At 43.2% G+C, this 15501-nt stretch overlaps 1 protein-coding gene across 3 annotated transcripts in view; it reads left to right on the top strand.

Moving 5' to 3' along the window:
- Positions 1–15501, top strand: part of ADCY1 (adenylate cyclase 1) — a 238948-nt gene that overhangs the window by 206274 nt on the left and 17173 nt on the right. For 2 of the 3 annotated variants that reach the window (XM_075125580.1, XM_048839215.2), the window contains exons 15-17: positions 4898–5014; positions 6884–7030; positions 7453–7551. In XM_075125580.1, coding sequence (XP_074981681.1) covers positions 4898–5014; positions 6884–7030; positions 7453–7551 — 363 coding nt within the window. Of the gene's footprint in view, positions 1–4897; positions 5015–6883; positions 7031–7433; positions 7552–15501 lie in introns of all 3 variants that reach the window. The other variant, XR_012667129.1, reaches the window with a different exon arrangement.

Here is a 15501-nt window from a genome sequence, read left to right as displayed (position 1 = left end):
ACTCCCCTCACCTCAGACACTTGAGGAGGGGAGTACTGGAGTTCTCTCTGCTGATGAAAATCAAAGGAAGTCTTTCCTCATCTCATTTTGAGATCTGGGATATCTTCATTCGTTAGCGCCTGGTAGGAAGTCTGCAGTTGCCACTGAGACAAGGAGATCTTCTCTCTCCTTCCTGCTGACTTCCATGAAGATGAACATGGGCGTTACCTTGAGAGGTATGGGGAGGAAGGATCTCCAGAGCCTAGCAGCAGCAGAATTTTTAGTCTTCTTTCCTAACCTGTGGAATTCTTTACGCCCCTTTCCCCTGAGACTTGGGGGAGGTTCTATTCCCCACACCCACTGTCTGGTGGGGAGGAGAGGAGAGTGCATGAGCTGAAACACTACGTTCTGCTTTGGCCCAACACAGGCAGAACTAAGAGTGTATGACCAGCATGCCCCAAGCTCTGCTATCTATCTTAGGGTTTTATACTGTTGTCATCACCTTAGTATCTGAGTCCTTCCATGTAAAATCAACAGCAATAGCAAAGTCCCTAGTGGACTTCATGGAGTCTCTGGCACCTGTTCTTTTTTGGGTCAAAGCTTTACATAGGATATGGTTTGGGTGTTTTTGTGGAGGGGAGTAGAGTTGTGGAATTGGTAGGGGCTTTGGAATAGTAGGGGGTTTTCATATTGTTAGTGTCCCTTATATTGGAAACTCTTCCTCAGAGGAATGCTTTGCAGTATTTCCTAAAGATGGTCAGGCTGTGGATTCACCTTATCGCCTCTGAAAGATTGTTCCATAGCTGGATCCTTGGGATAGGGAATGCTTTGTGTCCCCTCTCATGCGCTTCCCTCCAGGACTTTGTGATCTGCATTGTGCCAAATGTCATAGGGGTTCATAGATTGAAAATCAGTCTTTCATGTAGCTGTGTCCTGGTCTGAACCCTGATTGTGAGTCCTCCAGGGTGTTGGCTGATATCACATGTTGATGAAGTTTGATGGTTAGTACTTGCTCAATTATTTTTCCCAGGAATTGGAAGCTTGGCCTTAAAGTGGACAAATCAGAGTTAGAGGAATGCTAATCATGCACTCCTGCCTCAGATGGCCAAACAGATAGTGATTGAATAGCATTAATAGCCACACAGTGCTTCAAATTTTCTACTCCACTTACCCAGCCCTACTGTTAGACTACTCTGATTTGACCATATGTCTCCACACATCTGTTACATGACTGCAAGAATTTGGTATACTATTATTTTAACTTCTGTTCTGCCCCATAATGTTAATCTGGAGGGTATTTTGCTTCATACACAGTTATATGATAACACCTGTGGTTAACTGTGTGTGGTGACTACATGACTATGCATATTCACCATTTAAAGGTATCTTGATCCTAATAAATGCTAACAAGAAAGAAGGCCAAAACTGGAAGTGCTCCCAAAAGATAACATTACATCTGGCTTACATCATGGTGTGCACACCACCACAGAATGCTTACCTGATGGTTACATAGGATATTCCTCACACCTAACTTTATACAGTTTTGTATTCTGGTTTATTGATGTGTATTTCTTGTTTATCATTCACACTTCAATTTTGCTAAAGACTCAGCTAACTAACAAGTATCCTTTTACAGATTTTTAAGGCCAGAGAGTACCATTATGATCATCTAGTCTGACCTCCTGCATATTACTACCATACTGACCTTCAAGAATTTCCCTAGATTTCATAGGTTCCTATTTTTGAAAATGGTGGTCTTAACAAATAGACACCTAAAATTGTGCCCCAAAATCCTTACAAGGGCACCTAAATAAGTGCTCTGATTTTCAAAAATGCTGAGCTCACAGTAGCAACCATTCAATGGGGTCTGCAAGTACTCCACACCTCAAAAATCAGACCATTACTAACTAATCCTCATAACACTCCCAGGAGTTAAAAATGAAGGAATAGAAGCATTTGGTAAGGCCCACAGATAGAGTAAGAATTCAGGAGTACAGGACTCCCATTGCTGTTCTCAGAACCCTAGCTTCATGCGTTGAGTATAACACAAACCAGGATGTACGCAACTCAGTTTCAGTTTGCAGTTCAAGGAAAGCTTCTTGTTTTTACTATAAAATACTCAGACTCCACCAGTAAGGCTGCAGATTGTCATCATTCACATATTCAAATGCTTGTAGATAATGATAAAGAAACACAGTGTTTGCATCTCTAAAATAGGAGGAGGTGAGGCTGTTTTGAGAAAGCAGACAGAGTGTGAACGCTAAGCATTAAAAAGTGTCAAGAAAATACTTCACAGATGGAAAACAGAGACTTTGGTTAGACTGCAAATTGCATTCAAAGTCACTGGAGGGCTTAGCTTGAGTAAGGGATCCAGAATAAATTATAATAAATTCTTGCAGTCCAAATTAGAGCAGAAGCTGAATGCGTATTTCCAAAGGGGATGATGATTCCCAAAGAGGTCAACTTGATGAAATCAGGTTTTTTCAGGTTTCTTTTTCTGTGTCTCTTTAAAGAATGACAAGAAGTTCAAAGAACACTGTGCAGAAAATGGCTGCTAAGCAAAGCTATCTATAATTGAACAATGACTGTTGTGTAGAGATTATCAGAAAAATACAGGGAAGTTCCACTGAAAATTTAAACTTTCCATCAAAAACAACAAAACATGCTTTCTCCTCAAAAGGGAGAGTTTTCATGAAAACTTTTCTTCTAATCCTAAGATTGCATGTATATGGGAGATAGCATGCTGATTTCTCTCCCAAGCAAATGTGTACCAGGAAGCCCTCCATGTTAGTCAGTATGTGCATAGTCTTTGTCAGAAGACCAAACAGATTTTGCAATATCAGTAGTATGACAAGGTCTACATATAAAAAAAGACATTGGGAAATTTTAGGCTGGGTTCTCAGATGGTGTAAATCCACCATTGACTTCAGTGGAGATATATTGATTTATAATACCTGAGAATTTGGCCCTCCATCTTTTTGCTGACTTTGCAAATAGGTAAAGAAGAATTATGTTGTGCTTGATGACAAATGTAGTGTGTGTAACAGCGTGGTCAGGGGGTTGAAGTGAAAAGAATAAATTCTACTTGCTGTGATTTCCGTAGGCTGAATTTTACCCTCCTGATCAGCAATTGTCTGATTCACTAGGAGCATTTGGATGAAAGATCTGATTGGTACTGTTTCTTGAGAAAAGACTTTGCTCAGAGCAGAGGCTAACATTTTCAAACCAGGGTGCCTAAAGTCAGATTCCTAAGTCCATGTTTAGGCACCTAAATAAAAGTGGTCTGATTTTCAAAAATGCTGAAAATCCACAGTTCCTTTTGTCTTCTGCAGATCAAATCATTTATATTTGGATGCCTGAATATGGATCCAGGAATCTAACTTTAGGCACCGAGAGTTAGATTAGCTTGCAACATCCAAGCTCTTTTTGTGCGCATGCTCCTTAGCCTGTACTAGGGTGACCAGACAGCAAATGTGAAAAATTGGGATGGGGGTGGGGGATAATAGGAGCCTATATAAGAAAAAGACCCCAAAATCGGGACTGTCCCTATAAAATCAGGACATCTGGTCACCCTAGCCAGTACAAATGTTTTAAAATGTGCTTTTGAGCATTATCACCTGCTATAGCAAATGATAGAACAGGGGCAGGAAATTTTTTGGCCTGGGGGCCACATTGGGTTTCCAAAATTGTATGGAGGGCCAGTTAGGGGAGGCTGTGTCTCCCGAAACAGCAAGGTGTGGCCTGGCCCCAGCCTCCTATCCGACCCTCCACCCCTCTCCCACTTCTTGCCCCCGACAGCTCCCCCAGGACTCCTGCCCCATCCAACCCCCTCTGTCCCCTGACAGCCCCCCTGGGACTCCTACCCCATCCACCACCCCCTGCTCCCTGTCCCCTGACCACCCCCGGAACCCCTGCCCTGACTGCCTCCCACCACCCCATCCAACCCCCCCCCCCACCTGACTGCTGCCCCCCCGGGACCCCTGCCCCATCCAACCCCCCTGTTCCCTGCCCTCTGACTGCCCCAACCCCATCCACACCCCTGCCCCCTGACCACCACCCCCTACTCCCCTGCCCTCTATCCAACCCCCCCACTCACTGCCCCCTTACTGCACTGCCAGGAGCATCGGTGGCTGAGCACTGGGTCAGGCCGCGGCTCTGCAACTACGTCCAGAGCATTGCGCCGGCGGCGCTGTGCGCTGAGGCTGCGGGGGAGGGGGAAAGCGGTGGAGAGGCCGGGGGCTAGCCTCCTGGGCCAGGAGCTGAGGGGCCAGACAGGAGGGTCCTGCGGGCCGGATGTGGCCCGCGGGCAGTAGTTTGCCCACCTCTGTGATAGAATCTGTTGCCTGAATGTGTAGGGATCTGCAGCCGCATTTGGAGAAATTCTGTCATTTGCAAGTGATAAAGTCACTATTGAAGCAAAAAGAATTCCTGTATAATGTAGAAATCATACAAGAATGCAAATATTTCTTAGGAAACTGTCATCTGCATACTTGAAATTTTAAAAAGGCATTGAAGGATTTGCGGGCCAAATCCTGAAGTATTGACTCAATCCTTGTTCATACAAACTCCCATTGGACCAAGTTGCCTTCAGTGGAGTTACACCTCTAACTAAGGGCTTGATCAAAAAGCCCATTGAAGTCAAGGGGAGACTTCTGCGGACTTTGGATCAAGAACTAAGAGCAGAAATTGGCCCATAGACTTTAGTGGGAGTTTGCCCTAATAAGGAGTTCCGTATTTTGCCCTGTGTGTTAAAAGCAGACAGATCTTGCAGCTGTCATAGAGGGTGGTCTGTATCATTTTGCCATGCAAGCTGCTTTTTAAAGCCTGGAGCTGGACGAAGCAATTTGAGGATCTGAATTAATGTTATGCTCATTACAAAACGGTTGTTTTAAAGAGCTTTTCCCGCTCTCCCCCTTAGGCAGAAGAAGAGAGAGATGATATGGAGAGAGTGAAGCTGGATAATAAAAGAATTCTCTTCAATCTCTTGCCGGCACATGTTGCACAGCATTTTCTTATGTCTAACCCTCGGAACATGGTAAGGCCAGGGGTGGGGGGTCGGTGGGGGGGAATAAGCACGTGATGATATGCATGATTTGTATGTGGCCGCCAGGTCAGGGAAATTATATATTTTCTTCAAAGCTTGACACATTTACATTTCATACGCATTAAAGTGAATTAAAGTGAATAGTTCTGGTAAAAGCCATTGTCAGATGTCAGGTCCGGGTTATTTTCCCTTTCTCGGTAGCATTCACCTTTTCTGAAGGACTTCAGTACAATACCATTCAGGTGAATGAGGTGTCATTCAGCATCAATGGCGTTGAGTGCCGACATGCAAATAACCAATTTCTTTTTCAATTAAGTCAAAAGATCAGAGTTTATTACAATCTTCCACAGAGATCAGTTTGGTTCTGAATAGAATATAGTGTGAAATATCAGATGCTTCCAGTTGATCCACTCAGGTTCTTGAAATGTGCCTCATTTACAAAAACATAAATTTAAAAGTCAAAATAAGGAATTCTTCACACCCTAGAAGGATACAGTAAGTTTGAGGGTGAAAACTAGTCTCAAAGCTTGGGCAAGGGAACAAACTGCTACAGAATATCATGGAATCACAGTAATTGGGAATACTTGAGAGTAGAATAATAATTATTCATAATAATAATAATAATTAATATCTAGGCATCTATTTGTTAAGGGAAGAGTGTGGGAGTAATTAAATCCTGTAGTAATGCAGGGGATGGACCACTTGACCAACTAATGACACTATGAATTATTACTGTTATTGTTAGTGTTGCAGTAGCACCTTGAAGGCCCAGTCTGAGGTCAGCATCCCATTATGCTAGGTAGTAAATGTGAAATCCATAAGAATGTTTAGGACTACATTATGGTTGCCCCGATGCAGCTTTCATGGAGGGGGTGGAGGGATTGTGCAGAGAGTTCCTTACCCACCCCCCACACCTCCATTGCACATCTGTAGGGAAATGTGGGTGTGGGGGAAGGTGCTAAAGCTACAGAAGAACTAATGGACCCCACTTGGCCATTAGTTCTGGCCCAGTGTGAGGGTAAGTCCAAGGCCCTGCCCTTCCCCATCCCAGACAGCTGCACCACTGGGCTCATCCTGCTCACATGGACTAAATGGAGACAGGAGCAGCTCGCCCGCAGGCACCAGTGCTCCAGCAATACTTCTGCTGCCTATCCCCCGCCTGGCCAAGCCTCAGGAGAGGCATGATTGAGCCTTTATAATTATTTGTTGTACGAATGCAAGGCATGCATGGACTGTACTTGTATCTCGCAGTAAGAAGATGGTGGAGCAAATAAACAGATACAACCCTATATATTGCCCCAGCTCACAGCCTCAATACTCTGGCTGCGTTTTGTGTGAAGGACTTGGCTCTATATGTAATATCTTGTAACAAGAAGAAGCTGTCCCTTCCTCCCTCAGCCTGCTCTGTGGTAGCAAAGCCACTCTGTAGTGGCTGCAGCATGTTCAGGGCGGCAGTAGCCCCATACAGCCATAGTTGCTCCTCTTTTACAGGAAAGAATGGCCAGTGAACCTTCACAGTCTTTCTTTGCTTTCATCACACACCCTGTTTCAAGCTCCCATCTCTCAAGCACGGAACCTTCTAGGAGTTCTCTAAATCCTATCCCACTTTGCACTGCAAAATTACACTGTTTGTGCTGCATCTCGGGCCCTCTACGGGAGTGGGTGGAAAATGAGGCAGGACATGTCATAGGAAATAACACAACATTCTACGACCTGTTTCATTTGTAGGACAGAGCTTGGTAAACATTATGAAATTTCTATTTAACAAAAGTAAATCTGAGCTCAAGAAATCACAAGGATGATATTGCCTGTTTATGTCAATCTCTAATTTTAAAAACCCATATAATTCAAAAATTGCAGGACCTTTATTACCAGTCATATTCACAAGTGGGAGTGATGTTTGCTTCCATCCCAAATTTCAACGATTTCTACATTGAACTGGATGGCAATAACATGGGAGTGGAGTGTTTACGCCTCTTAAATGAAATTATTGCCGATTTTGATGAGGTAAGGTCTAAACTCTCTGTCATTTGATCTTACTGAGTCTACCAGACTTCTGCCAATTCAAGATTATTTGTGGAAAATTCCTCTTAGTTTGGCTATCTAATAATTTGACTCTGTAAACATCTGATTTCAGTGGGAGTTAGGAGCCTAGGTGCTTTTGTAGATCCCATTAGGCACCTATCTGCCTCTTTGCATGCTTAAATATCTTATAAAATCTGGCCCAAAATGCCCTTAAAAACATTTATGTCTGATGTGGCTCCCACAGACATCACTGTGAATATTGTCACTGGCTTGAATGGGAACAAGACTGGGCCTATAAAGATTGAAGTGGTTTATCAACTTTAATATGCACATATTTTCAGATAGCTATGGTTTGTTGTCTAAAATATTATGTAATGTTTAACAGTTTTATGTTTTAAACAAAGCTTCTGGACAAAGAATGTTATAAGGACATAGAAAAGATCAAGACAATTGGCAGTACATATATGGCAGCGGTAGGACTTGTACCAACTACAGGAACGAAGGTAAGCTGGTCAAACAACATAATGAAAGACTTTGTGTACTCCATGTGCAAATGATGCTAATTCAGTCTCCAACTGAACTACTAAACACCATCAGTTGTAAAAATACGGCTAGAAATATAACTGATAACAGTTTGATTTCTTTGCAACAATTTACCTTCTTTACATCTGAAAAACAAACAATAACTTAAGATTCTAGAGATATAATGTGAGCATGGTGTGCTGAGCATTAGCCACATGGTTAAGACTTGGGGCTTGATTCTGTGCTCCCCTGCACCCTATGTAGTTATCTTCACCAGTGCAAATTAAGTGTGAAAGCAACCTGAGCAGAATGGAAGTGTTTTACACCCACTTTGTACTCGTGTCAGCCCCATAAGTGCAAGAAAGAAGCAGGAAGTCCTGCAGTGACAGTTCCACCAGAATATAACTTAGGGATCATTTGTTTGTTAAAGAGTCTGAGGCCAAATGTAGACATTGGTCTACATTTCCAACCAAAAACCCAGAAACAGGGAGGGTAACTCAGGTATGATTGGTTTCAGAGTAGTAGTCATGTTAGTTTGTATCAGCAAAAACCTAGGAGTACTTGTGGCAGCTTAGAGACTAACAAATTCATTTGAGCATAAGCTTTCATGGGATAAAGCCCACTTCATCAGATGCATGCAGTGGAAAATACAGTAGGGAAGATATATATATATATATACAAAGAACATGAAAAAATGGGGGTTGCCATATCAACTCTAACGAGAGTAATCGATTAAGGTGGGCTATTATCAGCATGAGAAAAAAAACTTTTGTAGTGATAATCAGAATGGCCCATTTCAAACAGTTGACAAGAAGGTGTGAGTAATAGTAGGGGAAAATTAGCATGGGGAAATTGTTTTTAGTTTGTGTAATGACTCATCCAGTCCCAGTCTTTATTCAAGCCTAATTTAATGGTGTCCAGTTTGCAGTTTCCCGTTGGAGTCTGTTTTTGAAGCCCCCAACTAAAACCTTATATATATATATATATATATATATATATATATATCTTCCTACTGTATTTTCCACGGCATGTATCTGATGAAGTGGGCTTTATCCCACGAAAGCTTATGCTCAAATGAATTTGTTAGTCTCTAAGGTGCCACAAGTACTCCTCGTTCTTTCAGGTATGACAATTGAACTGCCATGCTGGTTCCTCCAAAACCCATCCATTTCCATCCTTCCCCTCATCCTTTCTCTAGCCCCAACCCCATAGTTAAACTTTGGTCTTTTTTCTCCACTTTTTTCCTCCTGTTATTTATTGTCTTATTTTAAATTACACTGTAAGCTTTTTGGGGCAGGGATCACGCTTTTCCAAGTGTTTGTACAGAAGCTAGCACAATGAGGGCTCCTTTGGGCACTAACATAGTATAAATCAGAATAATCACAGCAAGTCTGGAGTTGGACTTCTATATCAAAGGCCATGGTCAATGCATTTTAGCATGTACCCCCTCATTTGTCCATGCCTGATCTGATGTCCATGTCCATGAATCACAGAGGCACCCTTGAGTGAGCTGAAATAGAATTGCAGAATAACAGTGCACTGGAGGGCAAAAGGGCTAGAACAGTGGTTCTCAACCTTTTGTACTGGTGACGCCTTTCACAGAGTAAGCCTCTGAGTGTAACCCCCCCTTATAAATTAAAAACACATTTTTATATATTTAACACCATTATAAATGCTGGAGGAAAAGTGGGGTTTGGGGTGGAGGCTGACAGCTCGTGACCCCCCCCCATGTAATAACCTCACAACCCCCTGAGGGTTCCTGACCCCCAGTTTGAGAACCCCTGGGCTAGAATGAGCCATGAACTTTTCAAGGAGACAATTAACCTCGTTAAATAAATAAAAAACAAGGCTACAGCTGAATCAACTATTGGGATCAGTTTGGAATATATCCCAGACAATAAATATTGTGTGATTGTAGGATGCCTCTGATTGATGCTTTTTTTTGCCATTCCTAATTCTCTTCATTTCTGCGCTACTGTTAAACGAACGTAAATCCAAACCTACAGAGATGTATTTTTAAAATACTTGTGTGTGGTAAAATTGTTGACTCTAATTGGGGTCCTGAGACAGGCAAAAATTGATCACTTGAATTTTGTATCAGTGTGATCTCAGGCAAACAAGCAACGGCATACCAATATGTCTGGTATAAATGCTCTTTGAACTAGAATCCCAAAAACAAGTGTGTTATTGGGTAACTCCAGCAGTGTATGTTTCAAAGCTAAATATGTTTATCTCATGTATTGTATATTTGCTAGCAGAGGAGTCATTTGAATTAGTCCAGTACTGAAAATATTCACTCAAATGTTATAGTAGAGATTTGAAGCCTGGGGTCTTAGGCAGAACCTGAACTTGAGGAAAAAAATAGAAAGCCCAAGATGGGCAAACAAGGACAGAGGTGGAAAACACTGCCCAAAGCACAAACTCTTCTAGATAACAGAACAAATAAAGAAAAAGTAACTAAAGACTAAGAGAAAAGCTAAATAAAGTGAGGTATAGCCAGGCACAATGGTTAAAATCATATAGAAATTCTCTTACAAAAATATCCTAATTATTTTGCCATGAAAACAGAGACTGCAAAGGCCAAAATTTTAGACAATTTTAGAATACATAGCTTTTCCCTTTGTGTTGTTCATGTGGTACAACATGATACAAAGAGAGTAGGAACTCCCTGTATATCACCTTCTGGAGATTTCCTGGTAGGAAGAAGTCCTCATCAGGCATAGGTGTAGCCAGCCTTTTATGTCCCTCCTGTTCCTCTCATTTCACATAGTACTAGAGATGTGGAAGGAACATGGCCAGAGCAACCCCATTTAGTATATGGTCCCAAAGGATCATTGCCAGCTGATGTAAATTAGTGCAGCCTCTAGGAAGCTCTCCTACCCAGGGCCCAAGGTGGAACCAGGCACAGAATCAGGCTCCCTGACATTTACCCATCTCCTTTGTGCCAAGTAGATCTCAACTGCAACAGAAAATCTGACCCAAGCTTTAATTTTGCACTTCTGGGTTTGTGCCTAAAATAGATTGTGGTCACATAATTGTGGGTGCAGATAATTCTAAATGAGAGGTGTTAGACATTTGACTGTCTGATGAACCCATAGATCGAGTAGCTAGATGTCTCAATCCTTTTTGTTCTTCTTTGAGTAGTGTCCCTATGGTTACTCCATGTTTAATGATGTGCATGTGCCCATTCACTCTTAATCAGAGATTTTCACCAGGAGCACCTGTAGATCCGTGCCTGCGCTCTAGACACCCTTGTGCCCTGTTACTGTGGGAATATAGGGAGGGGCAGACTCACTGCCACTCTAGTTCCTTCTCAACCGCCTGCAGCTTCAGACAGAGCATCACGGTATCCATTAGCCAGCTATGTGCCTGGCTATACCTCACTTTATTTAGCTTTTCTCTTAGTCTTTAGTTACTTTTTCTTTATTTGTTCTGTTATTTAGCAGAGTTTGTGCTTTGAGCGGCGTTTTCCGCCTCTGTCCTTGTTTGCCCATCTTGGACTTTGTATTTTTTTCCTCAAGTTCGGGTTCTGCCTAAGACCCCAGGCCTCAAACCCTACCAGCAACAGATATTCAACAGAGACTCACATCCCCTCCAAATATAAGATCTGCTTAGGATTTTAAAGCAGATCTAAAAAACGGAGGGAGGTCAGAGTTAAATTCCTGCCTATGGAGCACTCTCTGAGATCACAGGGTCCAAGTCAGATTTACTAAGAAAGTTGGCTCTTCTACAGCAACCTCTTAGTCAGCAACAGCCTTGAAATGCCCATTTTGACCCATTGGTTAAGGGTCACTAAACTTTTTACCCCAGATCCTATGTTGTACCTATCCCCTCCACCCCCATCTTTATGAGGATCCACTCTCCCATTTCTTAACTTCCTGGGAGCTCATCACCTCAGAGAGATGGTGTCAAGCAGTCTGGAGAGGCTCACAAACATGGGAGCCAAGCTCTGGGCAGACTGTCAAGAAGAAGGCACAAACCCCAGATAGTTTGGGTGTTCTGTCATTAGATTTCGTCAACCAAGTACCAAGTGTGAACTCCACAAACACTATAAAAGCCTTACCAGGGAGTCACAGACAGTTCCCTTGGGCACTCCAGTCTGTCTTGCCACCTAGACAGGCTTACCTTTGTGATAAATGGTCCCTTATACCAAAAATCACAACAATATTCAGGTTACGCACAGTCCTAAAGTACCAGTCACTCACCCCAGGCCAATTGCACCCCTGATCTTTCATCAAACACAGACCTTGTAGACAGTCTTGTAATAAACTAACTAATTAACCAAGAAAAGAAATAAGGGCTATTTACAAGGTTAAAGCAGGTAAACATATGCGTATAAATGAGTTAGTCTTAGGTTTCAAAAGGTGATAGTAGCTGCTATCTATGCAAGCTCTGTATGTCCTTTAGGGATAACCCAAACTAAGCAGCTTGGGAATCCCTTGCTTATGCTTAGAAATATTGCCTTCTCCAAATCCCAAGCAGCATAGTGATGATAATTTCTCTTTAACGGGGATTTTTATTCCCTTCCCCCAGCATTCAAGCTGTGATGGGTCAAGGGCTTGTGTATATACCCTCTTCATGGGCATAGGGGAAGCAAACAATAAAGTCTTTTGTCCACTGATGTTCCACAATGGCTTGTCTGGTGCCTATAGGCTGTCTTTTGTTGGGGAGGAGATGACTTCTCTTGTGGTAAATTAGTATTTCACACTTGGTAATGCTTGTCTCCTGACTGTGGGGTTTTCAGTCTTAGGGCATGGCTACACTTGCAGATGTAGAGCGCTGAGAGTTAAACCAGCCTTTGGAGACCGCAGCAGGGAAAACGGTGCCATGTGTTTACACTGTCAGCTGCAAGCACAGTGGTGTGGCTACATTAGCAGCTATTGCAACTTCACAAAGAGCAGTGCATTGTGGTAGCTATCCCAGTGTGCAAGTGGCTGCAACTTGCTTTTCAAATTGGGGGGGAAGGGGGAGTGTGATGGGGAGTGTGTTGTGTGTATGTGGGGGAGAGAGAGTGGGTTTTTGAGGGGCTCAGAGCATGTCAGCATGCTGTCTTGTAAGTTCAAACAGCAGCAGACTCCCCCTTCACCCCCACACACCCACACTCATAACAGCAGCATTCCACACTAATGGCTTGCTTTGTCCCGGAGCAGATAAGCATGCCGGCTGTCAGAAACGAAGCTTTGAAAGGGCATATCCGCATTTCTGTAGCCAATTGCAAAACAATGACAAGAGTGGCCACTTGAATTCAGGGGATTATGGGACGTTTCCAGAGGCCAGTCACAGCACAGTAATGCAACACCTCGTTCACACTGATGCCGGGGCACAGCAAGCTTTATGCTTCTCATGGAGGTGGATTACCAGGAGCACTCCAGCTGCAAGTCCAGACCCTCTATGTGCCTTGCCAGTGTGGACACATTGGAAGTTAGGGCACCCGGGGCTGCTTTAATGCGCTGTAACTTGCAAGTGTAGCCAAGCCCTTAGCAAACATTTTTATAGTTGCAGAGCAAACACTTAAATATTACCTTGTAACATGAAATACAGATATTATAAGTGAGATTAATACATTTAGCATCCTACAAGCATTTCATAAAGTCTAAACACTAACCACATTCTTATAACTCTAATATCTATTTTAACGCTGCTAACACACAGGTGAGCCAGATTGGTTTCCAGCTATCCATTTGTCAGTATTCCAGGACCTAGGCACCTTGGCGTGAGCTGGCAGCTGGTCTGCCAGTGTCACAAACGGGATCCTAGGAGTGATTTCTACAGGCTTTTCCATCCAGTTCAGCTCCCGACCACCCCCCATACCTCCTCCCTCCCTCTTCAGAAACCCATTTTACAAAGACGTCTTAACGCAGAAGGTATAATCCCTGCTAGCTCTTGGGATAATCGAATCTTTTCCACCAGACTTGGTTGGGAAAAGCTTTTCTTCCTGGTACTTTCTCATTCCCCCCCGCGACCCCCAAAAAAAGTTTAGGGTAATTCTGGACATGAGGATTTTAAACACTTTTGCCCACTCCCAACAGTTCAGAATGGTAACCATAGCAACGATAATTCCCTCCCTAGGTCTGGGAGATTGGTCTGTTTCCCTTGACCTTCAGGATGCTTATTTTCATGTTAGGAGTACTTGTGGCACCTTAGAGACTAACAAATTTGGTGCCACAAGTCCTTTTATTTTTGCGAATACAGACTAACCCGGCTGCTACTCTGAAACCTATTTTCATGTTGTCATTCATCCCTCAAACAATCCCTGCATGTTGTGGTAGGCTGGGATCATTGCCAGTATTGTGTCTTATCCTCAGGCCTTTCCATTGCCCAAAGGGTTCTTACCAAAGTTCTGTCAGCCACAGCAGCTTATCTTCACCAGATGGGCATAATCATCTTTCCCTACCTGGAAAATTGGCCTCTGAAAGGTTGTTTACCTATTGAAGCACAGACAGCAATCAGCAAGGCCCTTTCTCTGTTTCACTCTCTGGGCTTCTGTCTCAATGTGTCTTGCATAATGACAGGTTTCAGAGTAACAGCCGTGTTAGTCTCTATTCGCAAAAAGAATGTAGCTCATGAAAGCTCATGCTCAAATAAATTGGTTAGTCTCTAAGGTGCCACAAGTACTCCTTTTCTTTTTGTCTCAATGTGGAAAAGCCTATTCTAACACCCACACAATGTATAGATTTCATCAGGGCCACACTGGACTCTGTCTACCAGAGTGTACTTCCTCAAGGACAGATTCGCCACAATGTCCAACCTTGTTTTCACAATTCAACAATGTTCACAAACCACTGTCTTCAAGCATGGTTGAAAACCATCTACACCCCCAACAATCACAGTCTATCCAAGCAGGTGTCCATTGCTCAGAAAGTCCTCGCTTCACTAAATTGGTGGAAGGACCCACAAAATGGGTTTGTGGGAGTTCCCTTTCTACAGCTTCCTCCCACAAGGATTATCATCACAGATGCTCCCTAATAGATTGGAGCACGCAGTTCCAGAAACTGACAGCACAGGGCAAATGGACCCCTCAGGAGGTGAGCCTCCATGTCAACATACTGAAGCTCAGAGCAGTTTGTTATGCTCACTAATAGTTCTCACCACACATCAAGGGCCACCCAATCAGAATAATGCTGGACAACAGAGCAGCAATACAACGCATCTCTCTGGGGACCACTCTGGACTTCCCCCAGCTAGACATGTCACATACTCACCATCATAAGCCCACCCAGTGAGCTGCCTGCTCGCCTACCACGATTCATCCCATCCCAGCTACCAAAGCCTTCCTGTGCAAGTCTTCCTGCCACCCCACCAAAATCATCCCCCTGCACTGGCCCTTCCCCCTCTCTCCCACCCTCTAAAGTTGTTCCACGTTTTTCACTTTGAAAATCTGTTCTACCTATTCATATTTAATCTTGACATAATTCAGATTTAATCTCTACAAAGGACCTAGACCTTGAAGGGTATGACCAGCCTTCACCACCTACTGAAAGCAAGGGAGATAAGTCTTCTCCATTCTTCACAGGATTGAGTCCAGTCCTGCACCACTCAGGTCAACAGGAATGTTGTCAACAGGAGCAGCATGAAGCCCTCAGAACCCATATAGTTATCAATTACCACAGAAAGCAATGCTTACAACGCTGAACAAATAGCTATTGCCCAGCAGCAGAAACAATTTTTCCCATTGTAATTTTGCTTTCCTGTTGTTTACTCATCTGTTTCTCCTCTCAAAAACACCTGAGGAAGGCAGGAATCCAGAGCATTTGAGTTTCAGACAGAAAAGATTATGGTCAAAAGTAACGACAGCTCTGTCTTGAAGTTTAAGATGGTAGTAAATTCTTGGTAAGTCAAGTGCCAGAGCTGCAATGCTAATCCATAATAAATAGACAAAGATTTTCAATTAATGTAATGTAGAAGGAGGAGCTTCATATAACCTTAGGTTT

The sequence above is a fragment of the Caretta caretta genome, chromosome 2, assembly GCF_965140235.1.
Source record: "Caretta caretta isolate rCarCar2 chromosome 2, rCarCar1.hap1, whole genome shotgun sequence".
Lineage (NCBI taxonomy): Eukaryota > Metazoa > Chordata > Testudines > Cheloniidae > Caretta > Caretta caretta.
Note: the sequence above shows the minus strand (reverse complement) of the source record. Positions and strands in the feature narration are given on the sequence as shown.